The sequence below is a fragment of the Hemibagrus wyckioides genome, linkage group LG19, assembly GCF_019097595.1.
Source record: "Hemibagrus wyckioides isolate EC202008001 linkage group LG19, SWU_Hwy_1.0, whole genome shotgun sequence".
Lineage (NCBI taxonomy): Eukaryota > Metazoa > Chordata > Actinopteri > Siluriformes > Bagridae > Hemibagrus > Hemibagrus wyckioides.
This window is the reverse complement of record NC_080728.1, coordinates 4,669,359-4,686,034: the sequence shown is the minus strand read 5'-3', so window position 1 is coordinate 4,686,034 and position 16,676 is coordinate 4,669,359. Positions and strand designations below refer to the sequence as shown.

Below are 16,676 nucleotides of genomic sequence, written 5' to 3'. Positions count from 1 at the left end.
TTTGTCCTCAAAGTCAAGGGGGTAACTTTGGTTTGAGAAGTGGGAGGGACACAAAATGGGGGGAAAATGTTTTCGATGTGAATCCCATTTCCTGCATTTACACACATTTATGGTGATACAAAATCCAGGATATAATTAAGTTGATTATAATGATAACATCTGCCAAAAAGAATAGAAGGCTACTAAGCTGTTTATATAGAAAAGATGTCTTACTTTCTTTATTGTTTAATAGGGGCCGATCACCAAAAGAATAATTTTATAAAGTCAAAAATGTTCACCATTAATGTTTTGCGTGTGAATACAGTATAAATAATGTAAGACTCAAATTCCACTCTTAAACAAACTTTTATTTTTTAAACTCACCGCTGTTCCTGAAAATGTAAAATAAATTACTTGTACAGGACGTTTATCAGAGACACATCCACCAAACCGCAGGGGTTTACAATAGAAATTTAGCAAAAAACTTTTATGACCTGTGTGTGTTACATCATACATTTTCGCAAAATTAATATAATTTTATAATTTTTATAACAATTATATCAAAATGTTGATCATTACTTTAATAATTGTCTTTCATGCATAAACAACCACTCTTAGTTTATGAACAAATTTAAATATTTACATTCCTGGTGCTAATTTTCTGTGCATCACAAATACCTAAAATAGATCATTTTTATGCCTCCAACACTGTATTATAGCAGGGTAGGAATAACCATCTGTAATCCTTCTGTAATCCAAAAGGATGGGAAAATTGATAAGACAATAGATACACTACTTATTTGCTACACAGGATGCAAGATTGGCACACAATCTCACAAACATAAAAAACAAATATAAACATTGTCCTCCATCTATCCATTCAATCACATCTTTCCATGTACTGTCCACCTCATCTGTCCTCTGATATGAAAATGACGGATCATCCAGAGTCTGCTTGTCATACACTGCTGAGAGAAAATGCATGGTTTAAAGTCAACTCGTTTTCTTGCTACGCAGAATGTTCATGAAAATATGATTATTCTGACCTGAGCTAATTTACTGAATCAACCAAGTCACATCTCCAGTCTTTCTGTTCAAGTCATCTGTTGCTGCTTCTGGCATTTCATCACTGACTGTGCCTCAACCATGATACCTGTTCATTACACCTTTCAGTCAGATATTTTTAGCGAGTGTGCACACGGCGTTCAAACGGGATTTTGAAAAGTCCCCCCTGTCCCCAGTGGAAATTACGCCCCTGCTCAAAGTTGATGTGTTAGAAGCAGGAAAAATGGACAAGCGTAAGGATTTGAGTGAGTTTGACAAAGGGCCAAATTGTGATGTCTAGACCACTGGATCAGAGCATCTCCAAAACTGCAGCTCTTGTGGGGTGTTCCCGGTCTGCAGTGGTCAGTATCTATCAAAAGTATCCTTCAAGTCCTGTAAGTCCTTTAAGGCCTGTAAGTATCCTGTATGTCCTGTAAGTTCCCCATGGAGTCACTGCAAAGCATGTGTCAAAATGTATGTTAAGACTAGTTTCAAAATATATAAGAACTGGGGCTTTTATGAAGGTGGAGGGAATGATGAATAGCTACATATACCAGTGAATTTTAACTGCATACATTCATATCAACAGTAGAATGGCTTAACCAAAAGGTCAGTAGTACTGAATGATGGACTGTGTGTAAGACCTAAGATGTGCAATACTGATAGACCCAAAAGATCTGGTGTTCAAAAGGTGCTTCAACAAAATATTAGCTTGGGGTTTGTACATTTATACAACTAGCTTATTTATTTACTTTTTTCCTTAAAAAAAGATTATGATTGTTTTTACCTCCATTTTTATAAACTGTAAATTCACACTGAGCGTAAAAAAGTTCTTATATGTGGTGTCTTTTTTTTATTAATTTTTCTACATCACAAAAATCTGCCATTTAACAAGTGTAGACTTTTCATATCCATTGTGCACTGAAGTGAAGAGGTGAGTGGTGGGTTTAACGGTTTGCTAATATTCCTGAGCATCAGCTGTCCGGTCTGAATCTATCAATCATCTCATCAACCATGGACTTTATTTATGACCAGATTACTCCTATAAAATGTATTGATCATAAAGAAAAACACTGTGGAGATGTATGAAGGTCAACTGAACTTCCCCATGTCCATTCACTAACAGGAAATGGGTGTGGTTAAAAATTGTATTGCAGACAGACACTAGAGGACCTCAGAGATATTTTGGGTTCATTGTTGAATCTCTGTACAATGTCTTCTAATCTAAGTCACTGGATGTGTCAGGGTATCATTTGGACCAATGGAGGCTTTTATCCCGTCCCCTAATTTGCATAAAATTTGCTCTACTTGTAATTTTTGGAATAACAAACTGGAGTAACCTGGAAAGAACAAACATCCAAGTAAAATAAGCACAGAGAATAAAAGTTAGTTTTTAATTCCTAGCGTTTCAAGTTTTATTTTTTAAAATTGTGTTTTCTATTCTGTGATTCCCGTTTTTTATTTATTTATTTTTTTTTTTACGAGTACGATACTTATGGCGCTAACTTGATGCCATAGAGTTTGATTATGTTTTGTTATTTTGACATGAGGGAATCTATTAAAAGCTAGAGTAGTTGACCTTATAGAAAATCCTACATGATTTATTGGTGTTCATTTACTAAATATGAAATTATATCCTACAGAATGTATGTTACAGTGAAGGAAATTTAACAGGCAGCAAAATTCCTTTTTTTTGAGTGTATAAAAATCAGTATTCACACAGTGCTAATTTCACAGCTCACATAGATAGATAGATAGATAGATAGATAGATAGATAGATAGATAGATAGATAGATAGATAGATAGATAGATAGATAGATACTTTATTGATCCGGAAGATCCAGATATCCAGCAGCAATAGAGACAGTAACAGGTTGTGTTGTTGTTGTAGAATGCACACTTATCTTATCTTATCTTATCTTATCTTATCTTATCTTATCTTATCTTATCTTATCTTATCTTATCTTATCTTATCTATAGTTAGGATACACAGGGTAATGTGATAACTGACCAGAAGTTACTAGTGCAATGCTAAGAACAAAAACTACAGATATATAAGAAGCAAATAAATAAAGCATATAAATCACAGTTTAAAAGGGGAGGGGGGGGTAATTGTGCAAAGAGCAGCATGAAAGTGACAATGAAACTGAGTCTGTTTGTAATGGTAAGATATGCAATAGTGAGAGTAACTGAGCAGACCCTGAATCTAACGGATGAGAGAGTTATACATGTAACACCGTGATGCATATAGCAGACAAGCCTTAGCCTAGATCTCCCAGTCCACATTACCATGTCCCTGTAGAGAGGTGTTGAAGAACCGAATGGGACCAGACTGGTTAATCGGACAGTTTTGACCTTGTATGGACTTTTGATCTGCCTCTTACACAGATTTTATTTAAAACTAACCAAAAAACATATGAACTCAGGGTTAGTCCTATGGAAGGTCCTCACAAGGATAGTAAAGTGTGTGTGTGTGTCTTCCTCCAGGTGGATTCATACACATCTGGAGAGGAGTGTGAAGCTGTGATAGTTTATTGACATTTTTATCAAATGTTCTTGGACACACTGGAGCACAGCTAAAACTCAGAGTTTCTTAAAAAATGAACTGAAGTGTCTTGAGCCCAAAGGGAAAGGAAACTTCACTTGAATTCCCTGACTTCCGAACACAAAGTGGACTGACGGTGAACTGATTTGGCAACAAATTTCTGCTGAATTACTGAATTATAAATCAGTGGCATCAGGCACCTGAGACACTACTGGTCTGTGAAAAATATATATCTGTGTACTCCATTTACACCAGACATAAATACAGGAACCATATTCAGCAGTGGCTACAGAGTGTGAACTTCTCTCACGATGAACCTGATAAAGTTCTTTGAATCTTGAATCTTGAATCTTTTTTTCCTTAAAAAATACAAAAAGGGTTGTGAAAGTACTGTTACTTTCCAATAATTCTCTGAGCAGGGTAAAATTTGAAGTACTCCTAATGTCTTTAGCAGAAGTAAAAGCTGTTTTAAGTCGATTTGTAAGTTGGACATTTTATCTCATTTTATACAGCTGAGTAATTGAGGATTGAGGGCCTTGCTCAGGGGCCCAGCAGTGGCAGCTTGGTGGAGCTGGGATTCAAACTCACAACCTTCTGATCAGTAGACCAACACCTTTTTCTTCCCTTTTCAGTGATTTCATCTCATACACACACACACACACACACACACACACACACACACACACACACACACACACACACACACACACACACACACACACACACACACACACACACACACACACACACACACACACACACACACACAGTGCTGGAGTGTTGAGGTGTGAGGAAAGACCTGGTCCCTGTGATGTGTCTTGGTGAACTGCAGAACCCCCCTCTCCTGCACTGAGCATGTTTCTTTCACACACGGTCTCCTTGCTCAGTGTTCACAGTTCATCTCTGTAGTAGTCCAGTTTAGCACAGGACATCTCCTTACACAGCTGCATGACCTCCCAGAACATCTGTACAGCTAAAATAAAAATAAAAGACAGACATTGATCTGATGTTTACTGATTTATGAAGAACACTATAACACCACACATTACTCTAAATATAACAGAAAATAATCACTGAAGAAATCCATTAGTTAACTTTAGAAGCTCTAAATGATCTGAATGTGCTGTATGTGTGTTTCCAATCATGTAGCACGGTGCTGTAGAATTCTCAAATCTGATTGGACGAAAGGCGTCATTTTTGCATAATAATAAACTGATATTAAAAATGTGCTGTTTAACCAAGAGAAATGTCATGTTTTTATTGTTTATTTAACATTTATATAAGGAGTCTCAGGCGTCTCAGTTCATCAGCTCAGATAATGGAGATAATTATCATCAATAGTACTGTTATCATCATAGTGCCTTTATCATCTTAAAGTGGAGAACAGTCTGGAGTGTGTGATTCTGCTTATACCACAGCAAACTGAGAACAATCACACATTTATTAATGAAGCACACATCACATGTTTTAACAGTCTAAAGTTAAAGATTAATGCTGCTTGTGTGTGTGTGGTCAGTTTAGCTCACCATCCTGCTGCTTGACCAGTCCTTGGTGGATGTAGTGAATGTAGGTGAAGAAGTTGCAGACGGAGGTGATCTAGGAGTAGAAAGGAGAGGAGGAAGAGGTAACTTGGTTGTAGTCACTAAAGTCTACATGAACACTGTACACCATTCTGTACACTGTCACTTCCTACAGTTTCTCCCTCATCATCAGTCTAATCAGAATTCCAGTTCAGTTCTACTGGACACAGACACGGCCATACACACTACAACATGCAGTGAAGTGCTTTATCCACTGTCCATGTCGTAAGAATACTAAAAATAGAATTACAATAAAAACACTGAATTTAACTCTACAGGTAGGAAAGAGAAAAATCAGACTATTCTGTCTTCTTTCATCATCTTCCTTTTCAATTTGAACCAGATCTCTGCTTGTCCAGAGCGTTACACTGATGTGCTGATTCATATATTGTTTTTCTTTCCATCCTTTTTATTGTGTTTTCTGAGCTTTTCTTTGGCTTCTGTAATCTGATCATTTACTTTACAGGATCAATCAGAAAAGAAAATACAGAATCATTTTATCCAAATCACAACTTCATTGAAGGAAGAAAACATTTCAGATGCTGTAGAATGAAATTCTTCTTTTTAAATTCCAAAAACAAATGATTAATTATATATATATATATATATATATATATATATATATATATATATATATATATATAGAGAGAGAGAGAGAGAGAGAGAGAGAGAGAGAGAGAGAGAGAGAGAGAGAATGTACACTTCCGTGACTTTGTTTATTTCAGACTTCCTGCCACTAGGGGAGGGCAAAACAGAAAGAAAGGAATAAAGAAACAGAAGAGATGGAAAACACTGACAAACAGAAGCAGCAGAGCTGAACATTTGATCAAACAGAAGTTTAGGGTGAAGGAGGTACAGACATGGTACCTCAGGTTAAAAGGCAGTTCAATAAATGACTCTGTGTCTCTGTGAGACAGTGTTTGTAGTTATACACACTGAGTTAGATCATTTGTCAGGGTGATATGAGCTCATATGTAAAACAAGCTCTCCCTTCTGTCTCAGGATAAAACTCATGTAAATATGATGGCACGGGTGATCACACGGAGGTTAATACACACACATTTACTCACGGAGGTTCAGGTGTTAAGATAATGTTTTCCTTACAGTGCTGAATCTGTGTAATTAACACTGCAGCACACAATTCTACACACAAATGTCCTATACACTGATCATAGTACACATTAACACACTGTTAGGACACCAGTATTAGTGTTTGTGATGAGCTGTTCTGTGGACAGGAAATGACACAAACAGTCATTTATTAGTAATTAAACTAATGTTTTGTCTTTGGCTTTAATACATAAGAATAAAAATCATGTGTTTAATACTGACAGTATGATAAAGGTGCACACACACACACACACACACACACCTCACTCTTGCAGAATGTGAGACACGGGTAAATGTCCTCTCTGTAGATTCATTCCAAGAAACAGCAACTCCTCTCCAGTGTGGGTTCCTCCTTCCCCACCTTAAACTCACTGAACAGAATGGAATCCACCTGCGCACACACACACACACACACACAATTAATATTATTTTTATATAAAACTACAGTACAGTGGGTACATGCATTTGAAGGGGAAATACCAAAAGGACAAAAGTGACAATTGGGATTTAATGAAAGTGATCACAGCAATGTACACTGACGGCAAAAAGAAAACTGACTCTCCGTCTAAACTATATAAGGACAGAAGTGACAGTTTGGGTGTAATGAAACAGATCATAGCAATGTCCAGTGATGTCATAAGGGACAATGAGAGAGAGAGAGAGAGAGAGAGAGAGAGTCACCCAGAAAAATGTATACACATTTCAGGAAAAGAAAAATTTATATAAATATTTTATAACTAAATGTATTGCTATATGTTATATATTGATATATATGATGATATTATGATGATAATAATATGGTAATATTATTAATATTATACTAATATAATATACATCATAATATTTTTCTTTTCCTGAAGTGTATATACATTTTTTGGTTGACTCTGTAAATATAAATTGTCAACATATAGCCATATAAAAAACGGGGGGCGTCCTCCATCTAGTGGACATAGTCTAGTACTGCAGGAGTCAGGCCAAAACCATGTCTAATGGACTGATGAATGTAAAAAAATGTTGTGAGCCGTTTGAGCATCACAAAATCATGAAACTAAGCAAACGGTGCCATCGCCGATAACAAACTGATCACAGCAATGTACACTGATGGCAAAAAGAAAACTGACTCTCCGTCTAAACTATATAAGGACTAAAGTGACAGTTTGGGTGTAATGAAACAGATCATAGCAATGTCCAGTGATGTCAAAGATTATATATATATATATATATATATATATATATATATATATAGACATTTGTAGGAAAAGAAAAATTTGTATAAATATTTTACAACTAAATGTATTGCTATACGTTATAAATTGATATATATATATATTATTTTATGTTGATAATAATATGGTAATATTATTAATATTATACTAATATAATATACATCATAATATTTTCCTGAAGTGTATATACATTTTTTGGTTGACTCTGTATATATAAATTGTGAACATGAAGCCATATTTAAAAAAATAAAAATAAAGGGGAAAGAGCTCCGTCTAGTGGACATCGTCTAGTACTGCAGGAGTCAGGCCAAAACCATGTCTAGTCAATGGACTGATAAATGTAAAAATTTGTTGTGAGCCGTTTGAGCATCACAAAATCATGAAACTAAGCAAACTTACTCACAACCAGTTGTTCTTTCTATGTAAAATATTTTGAAACATTAGGACTTTCCACTGTTAAGATATAAGAACATTAAATTTCTTCTATTATGTCCTTATTTAAATCATCACCATAGCAACATCATTCACAATATCACAAATTCCTTCACAGTTTCATATCAGCCATGTCTTGACATTATTCTGACTGATTTTCATCCAAATCAGGTGAAAGTAAGGGACAAAACATTAGATTTCTTAAAGTGACACACTTCCTGCTGCCAGTGGGTGGCGCTGAGACTCACAGTTGTCATATTTGTCTTTCTACTCTTAACATAATCCTAAGGTTTCATGTAGATCACTTAATGTACACAGAAGTTATTAGCTACTTTGTGTTTCGTTTTATTCGCCATAAGTTTAAGGGCTGCTGTCGGAACCCAGAGCCTCCCTCCAGGTGGACACCACAGAGTGGTCCTAGAGCCTTCTCCAATTACCAATATAATCCAATAGTCATGTAGTTCAAATTAGAAATTTGCAGGAAAACAAAGAAATAAAGTACTCCTCCAGGCTTGGATGAGACAAAGCAACCGGTTTTATTTAGAAAAAATATCACCGGAAATGGCACTCAAATACACAGATTCATGAATCGATGCAGTCAAGCACACCCCCCTTCACAAATCCCCCAGTATATATACCCTTTAGCCCAGCTGCCTAACCTTGCTGGGTTCTATTTTTCTATGGATTGTTTTGACGTTCACCCATTATTCCCCCTGAAAAACAGCCCCACCTTTCTGTGGCCTTCATACACTCTATGGGTCACAAGTTTTAATATTGACACACATTGGTTGTTGATCTATCTAAACTTCTATTATTGAGCCCAAAAACACATTTGTTTCATTATACCCATTACACCTTTAATTCAACATTCACCCACATGTTCCATGTATTTGATTGTTGTTGTTCCTGTGTGGTTCATGGTGACTGGCTGACATTTATTAGAATTCTGAGGACTTTACCACTATTTTTATTGATTTTCCATTACACTTACTCGGTGTGTTATGTCCCTATGTTTACATTAACATCCGCCACTGCAATAATATTTTGCTGGCGCTTCAATAACATCTTCTCCAAACCCCCTCCCGTCTCGGTGCCTATTGTTTTGTTCTTACTTATGCCACAAGTAAGCTACTTTTTAATTGCATAAGATAATAAGATGTGATATAACACCTGTACATTATATAAGGGTAGTTTTAACTTTAATTTTTTTTAAATAAACACTCAAGTCAGAATTGGATCAAATAAGACTGTTATGGTGTTCTCGCCCTTAAGCCCAAGGATTCTGAACTTCGTCAACATGTTTTTTCGGTCTCAGTGGAGCCAGAAAGTTCGAGAACAATAACCCACTAACGACGTTTTGCTGATCTCTATTTTTGTGATTTTATTTATTTTTTGTCCTATAACTTCTACCTCTATGTTTGTGCTAATTTTATCTATTTATCATAAGCTTACCTGTTGACTAATGATTATGGCAGGTGCTTAATAGTGAAAGAATTATTAGATGACCAAGTAATCAAATTATTATGATTATTATCAAATAATCAATAAATTAGAGATGCTAATTAGATAGGCAACGTCAGTGATTAACAATGAGAGTAAGTACTGATTACCAAAATGAAAATCATTAAATGATTAAACATAACTGAATGAATCTAATGATTAACCAATTTATCCTTAATCATGATTAAACGATTTATCTAGTCTCTTCCCTTACTGATTAAAATCAAACATACTTAATGATTAGGTATAAGACAAGTATAAGTTTCAGAAATTTCCCACACTGCTCACGGCTGAACCGTTTGAGATATCAAAAATCCCTTCACAATTTTCCATTATCAATGTCTTGAGATCATATTAGTCTGGGTTTGGTGGCGGTTGTATCAGTGTCTTGAGATCATATTAGTCTGGGTTTGGTGGTGGTTGTATCTGTGTCTTGAGATCATATTAGCCTGGGTTTGGTGGTGGTTGTATCTGTGTCTTGAGATCATATTAGTCTGGGTTTGGTGGTGGTTGTATCTGTGTCTTGAGATCATATTAGCTTGGGTTTGATGGCGGTTGTATCAATGTCTTGAGATCATATTAGCCTGGGTTTGATGGCGGTTGTATCAATGTCTTGAGATCATATTAGCCTGGGTTTGATGGCGGTTGTATCAATGTCTTGAGATCATATTAGCCTGGGTTTGATGGCGGTTGTATCAATGTCTTGAGATCATATTAGCCTGGGTTTGATGGCGGTTGTATCAATGTCTTGAGATCATATTAGCCTGGGTTTGATGGCGGTTGTATCAATGTCTTGAGATCATATTAGCCTGGGTTTGATGGCGGTTGTATCAATGTCTTGAGATCATATTAGCCTGGGTTTGGTGGCGGTTGTATCAGTGTCTTGAGATCATATTAGCCTGGGTTTGGTGGTGGTTGTATCAATGTCTTGAGATCATATTAGCCTGGGTTTGGTGGCGGTTGTATCAGTGTCTTGAGATCATATTAGCTTGGGTTTGGTGGCGGTTGTATCAATGTCTTGAGATCATATTAGCCTGGGTTTGGTGGCGGTTGTATCTGTGTCCTGAGATCATATTAGCCTGGGTTTGGTGGCGGTTGTATCTGTGTCCTGAGATCATATTAGCCTGGGTTTGGTGGCGGTTGTATCTGTGTCCTGAGATCATATTAGCCTGGGTTTGGTGGCGGTTGTATCAATGTCTTGAGATCATATTAGCCTGGGTTTGGTGGCGGTTGTATCTGTGTCCTGAGATCATATTAGCCTGGGTTTGGTGGCGGTTGTATCAGTGTCTTGAAATCATATTAGCCTGGGTTTGGTGGCGGTTGTATCTGTGTCCTGAGATCATATTAGCCTGGGTTTGGTGGCGGTTGTATCTGTGTCCTGAGATCATATTAGCCTGGGTTTGGTGGCGGTTGTATCAATGTCTTGAGATCATATTAGCTTGGGTTTGGTGGCGGTTGTATCAATGTCTTGAGATCATATTAGCCTGGGTTTGGTGGCGGTTGTATCAATGTCTTGAGATCATATTAGCCTGGGTTTGGTGGCGGTTGTATCTGTGTCCTGAGATCATATTAGCCTGGGTTTGGTGGCGGTTGTATCAATGTCTTGAGATCATATTAGCCTGGGTTTGGTGGCGGTTGTATCAGTGTCTTGAGATCATATTAGCCTGGGTTTGGTGGCGGTTGTATCAATGTCTTGAGATCATATTAGCCTGGGTTTGATGGCGGTTGTATCAGTGTCTTGAGATCATATTAGCCTGGGTTTGGTGGCGGTTGTATCAGTGTCTTGAGATCATATTAGCCTGGGTTTGATGGCGGTTGTATCAGTGTCTTGAGATCATATTAGCCTGGGTTTGGTGGCGGTTGTATCAGTGTCTTGAGATCATATTAGCCTGGGTTTGGTGGCGGTTGTATCAGTGTCTTGAGATCATATTAGCCTGGGTTTGGTGGTGGTTGTATCAATGTCTTGAGATCATATTAGCTTGGGTTTGGTGGCGGTTGTATCAGTGTCTTGAGATCATATTAGCCTGGGTTTGGTGGCGGTTGAATCAATTCCCTAGGAGGAGTATTTCAAATTCCATTGGGTGCGTTTTGCAAATAACTGGCTTCCTCTGGATTAGACTTAATGAGATGCAGTGTGAAAGTTGTTCAGATCAATGAGATCTAAGTGTGTACCGGGTTGTACATGGATATGTGTAAGTGTGTATCAGCTATGCAGCAAGATATTCCAGGGGGCGCTGTGAGGGGTGTGTGCCACGCCCAGGGTTGAGCCACAGTGACCTCCTAATGGCCGCAGATTCCAACCTGTCTGCTGATTTTCATGAGTTTTTGAGCATGTTAAGACCCCCAAAAGTGCAAAGTTGAGTTCAAATTGAAGCTCAAGAACATTTTGTATGTGTAAATAATTGCCCTCACATCACCATCATTGTTGTACTTTTGCCCTGGGACCTTATTTTTTGTCACTTATTTATTTATTTATTTATTTATTTTGCATGCTAACAATCATGCCAGTAAAGTACTGTGAAACTGGTGAACTGAATTTTTTAGACTGTATTCTGAGCTCTACTTTTTATTTTCAGTAAACAAAGATTCAGTAATTTACTTTTTGTGTTCAGTTTACATTCACTTCTGGTACAAATCTAATTAAAGGATCTGACAAAGAGCAAGACTCTGCACTGACCAGAACAGCAATGGAAAGAAACAAAGGAAACAAATGAAAAGTGAAACAAATCACCAGAAACAGGACAAGAAGGTAAACAACAAGGATGACAACAAAAGGCAGGATATAATAATGTAAACAATATATACACACAACAAAGGGAATTTATTAACACAGACAGTTAGGAAACATTGCAGGAGAGTGGGAGAAAAAACACCATAAATTCTTGCTGCATAAAGTATTTTGTGAATATATCGTACTGTGCAAAATTTTTACACAGGTATAAAGAAATGCTGTAAAGTAAAAATGCTTTCTAAAATATTTATTTTAATTGTTTATTTTTATTAATTTACAAAATGCTAAATGAGAGCACAGAAGAACAATCAAAATCAAATCAATATTTGGTGTGATTATTGAAGTCAGTTTCATGTCACAGGTCATACACCATGGCAAGATTGAGCACAGGAACAAGACACAAGGAATCAGCAAGGTCTCTCCCAGGCACAGATTTCAGAGCAGACTGGGGTTTCAGGATGTGCTGTTCAAGATATTTTGAAGAAGCACAAAGAAACGGGTGATGTTGAAGACTGTAGATGCAAGAGATTTGGTCGGGATTAATGGTGTCCTCCATGCTGTGAAATCCAGGCAGATACTTATCCATCATGCAACACCATCAGGGAGGAGTCTGATTGGCCCCTAATTTATTCTGCAGCAGGACAATGACCCCAAACATACAGCCAATGTTATAAAGAACTATCTCCAGCACAGAGAAGAACATGGAGTCCTGGAAGTGATGGTTTGTCCCCCATAGAGTCCTGATCTCAACATCATCCAGTCTGTCTGAGATTACATGAAGAGACATAAGGATTTGAAGCAGCCTACATCCACAGAAGATCTGTGATTAGTTCTCCAAGATGTTTGGAATAACCTACCTGCCGAGTTCCTTCAAAAAACTGTGTGCAAGTCTACCAAGAAGAAAGGATTTTTTAGATTCATTACAACACGGACAGGTCAAATTGGTAGTTGATAGTTTAATGTAGACATGTAAATGTTTCCACTACTGACATGACTAAAACAGATGAGAGAGGGAAGCAGGTAAAAAGACAGATTGATACACAACAGAAAGAAGGAGTTTGTGCTCATATTCACTCATTCCCAGGTAAAGTCTCCTCATAAAGTTGCAGTCTAAAATTACTGAGATAAACATAATTATCCCCATAACATAATCATAACATTATGCCCAGTTATGGTCAATTCTGAAATCCTGCACTGGGTACAATGTGGACTGATCCAGACTGAGTTGTTTCATCTCAGTGAGGTTGGGTTATGATGACAACCCTGCACGCTGGAGTGATTTATTTTTATTTATTAAAAAAAAAACATGTTTCTCTTCAGAAATAACTTCTCTAACAATATATTGTGTTAGTAATGCATTTATCTTTGAAGATTTATATTTATATAGTTTATATCTTTTGGAGAACAAACATTATTTTACTACAAAAATGTTAGAATATTAATTTTACAAAACAGAAGGCTGAATGAAATGGCTGATGTGTTTCTAAACATCTTCTCTATTCCCCAACATGCAGGAACACTGGAGTCTTCATCACACACAGATATTCATTACATCCTGAATATAAAAGAAAAAGATGTGAATTAATCAGCACAAAGTGGACTGTGGTACTTCATGATCAACAGCATGTAATCATCTCTGCTCCAAGAGAAACATTATCATCTCCTGTTTATAATGAATCCTTCAACATTTCTTCATTCTTACTAACATCTGTGTTCTAACTTTTAACCAGAACAAATGAGAACTTCCACAAGTTCTAACAGGATAATGAGCAGATATTTACCCATCACATCACTGCTCTTATCCAATCACAGGAACACTACTGTGTCATTTAGCTCTTGTTCTACATTTATATTTAAGTGCAGACTTTAAGAAGAAGCTGAGGTGAATTTTACAGGAATGACAGAAGACACAATGTTCATTTACAATCACTCTCATGCATTTTGTAGACTCTGTCTGAATCCCTGTTTTCTGCCACCACATGAATTTTAAATCAACAAACTTTACTGAACACAAAACAGCATTAAAGACAATTGTTAGAAAAATTCACATTAAATACAGTGGTACCTCGGTCCTCGACCACCCCTGTGTTAGAATTCTCGGTATTCGATTCTAATTTTCGAGTCAATTTGACCTTGGTGACCATCAGGAACGGTGGTTCTTATTTCATACAGAATTGCAAACAAATATCAACATTTCTAACAAAATTCAAACGAATGTTAATGTGAACTGTATTTTTGACACAAATTTTCAGTTTTGAAAAATATGTTTCTGTGTTCGACCGGATCTGAAAAGAACTATTCTGACCACACACACTTTCCATACGGCGTACCCTGGTGTAGACAGTAGAGATGAAGCAGTTTATGTGGATCATCTGTTCTGAAAGCATCATCTGTGAGTGCTTGTGTTATAAACCCCACGCTATCTTTTGTGGTATAATTTCAGTAGTCATGTCTCCGAAAAACGGGAAATCAGGCATCAATGTTGCCCAGAGGAAAGTTGTGAGATCAACCATCGAGTTGAAACAGATTAATTCATTTTACATTATTTCCTGTGGGGAAAAATAATTCGGTTTTCGACTAAATCGGTATTCGACCAGACTTTTGGAACGACTTAAAGTCAAACACCGAGGTACCACTGTAGAATATAGTGACATTTTCTAAAACTGGTATTATTTCCTAACCTGATATTTATTGGAACTAAAGAGAAATGTACAAACTAAAGATAATGAGGTTGAACTTTTATTAAAAAGGCATTACTCACATCACAGTCTCTAGATTGTAATGTTCATCATCCTTTAGAGCAGAGAGCAGCTTCTTTCCTGAGTCTCCTAGATTATTATCAGACAGATTCAGGTCTCTCAGGTGTGAGGGGTTTGATCTCAGAGCTGAAATCAAAGCAGCACAGCCTTCATCTGAGATACCACACTTACACAACCTGTAGAGAGACACAATGACACAGTCTTCATCAACAGATTTTTATCTTGGTTTAAGACTTCCTTTAAAGATGATGTGTTTGTAAATGATTTTATTATTCAGAATGACATGAGGATTTAATATCACCTGTTTATTCTAATGAGCAAAGATACTATTTCTAAATTATAGCTTTAATTCTGTTTAATTTGATTTTTTCTAGCATCAAAAAGTGCCATTATAGCTTGAAAAAAATAAAGATTTCCAGTCAGAATGTTTCATAACATCGAATAGACTCTTTAAAACAATAAACACAGGTTTTAGTTTATTACAGTGCAGAAAAGCATGAAGCACAGTTTCTCTCTGAAAACAACATGGACATCCATGTCTAACACTGTAAACTGTTATTGATATCAGATTGAACTCACAGCCATCTTTACTCTTTTTCCTTCAGCACACATGACTCCCACCCAGACCCCCTGTACATGATGATGTCACATCAATACACAACATCTAACACCAGGGTTTATAACTGAAACAAATGCATTAACTACAACTGCACCATGAACAAGTCTCCACTGTACGTCTCCCACTTTCTTAGATAAAGGTGACTTATATAAGGCTCTCCACTCCAGTGTCACATTCTCCCCCAAATGGAGGACACTACATCAGGGTGTCCAGGCCTAGACCTTTAAAGCCCTGCAAAGTAGCACAGGCTACACATTTCCAGAGTCCACTGGTCCAGAGAGACCAGTTCATCTCTGTACAAATTGTACTTGAAAGGCTGCTAATCTGCTTTGTACATGTATAAGACAATGTCCTCTTTCTTTTTTGGCTAAATGCACAGCACTTTCTGGAATTTACTGCAATTTCTCCCAAAACAAAGAAACTAAATTTAATTGTATTTAATCAACTACCTCAAAAAATATCTGTATAAACATTCCACCTCCTAAAAACACTCACAGATATTTAAAACCCTCCCTGGTCAATGAACTTTTAAACCCAAATGCTGTGAACACATTCCATAAATAGTTGTGCTCGACTCTGTCAAAAACCTTTTCTACGTCTACTGACACTAGACCAAAATCCAGCTTAAGACACTTACTGATATCCAAAATATCACTGATAACAGAAATATCAAAAATTCATCTTCCTGGCACATAATCTGTCTGATCAGGATAGAGGACTTGTTCTAAGACTGTTCTAAGATCTGTTGTCCAAAACGTTGGAGAGCAATTTATAATCTCTGCTTAACAAACTCACCAGTCTCCAATTTTTAATATCATTTAGATCAGTATTCCATTGGCTAAGCTTTCATTAAATACCTCTAATAGAGTAAGAAAAAGATAAACCAAAAAGTTTGCAGATGATAAACCAAATCACAAGTGACCATCACAAGTTATTTTTCACCTCGACTGACCAATCATACTCTGAACAAACCTTACAAAGTCCATCTAACAACCAGGAACTAAGTGTAGCCTGTGAGCTGCAGGCCTACCTACAGTCACGTAACCTGGATAGTGAGGGGGATCCATTAAAATGGAGGAAAGAACAACAAAAGATCTAGCCAAGGACCTAAAAACAGGCAAAAGAGCTACAAGTTCCCCTTCAGAGAGGGT

General features: G+C 36.9%; 1 protein-coding gene and 1 long non-coding RNA gene across 24 annotated transcripts in view; both read right to left on the bottom strand.

Moving 5' to 3' along the window:
• Positions 1-3,045: 3,045 nt before the first annotated feature.
• On the bottom strand, positions 3,046-6,774 carry LOC131369831 (uncharacterized). The gene is made up of 3 exons (XR_009207338.1): positions 6,521-6,774; positions 5,095-5,164; positions 3,046-4,541 (listed from the first exon to the last, which is right to left on the bottom strand). It is a non-coding gene; the product is annotated as an uncharacterized LOC131369831 (long non-coding RNA).
• Positions 6,775-13,088: 6,314 nt separating this feature from the next.
• LOC131370000 (NACHT, LRR and PYD domains-containing protein 12-like) overlaps positions 13,089-16,676 on the bottom strand; it is a 138,061-nt gene continuing 134,473 nt past the window's right edge. For all 23 annotated transcript variants that reach the window (XM_058416960.1, XM_058416966.1, XM_058416965.1 and 20 more), the window contains 2 exons: positions 14,909-15,082; positions 13,089-13,702 (listed from right to left, as the gene is read on the bottom strand). In XM_058416960.1, the coding sequence (XP_058272943.1) occupies positions 13,696-13,702; positions 14,909-15,082 (181 nt within the window). In that variant the 3' untranslated portion in view covers positions 13,089-13,695. The remainder of the gene's footprint in view (positions 13,703-14,908; positions 15,083-16,676) is intronic.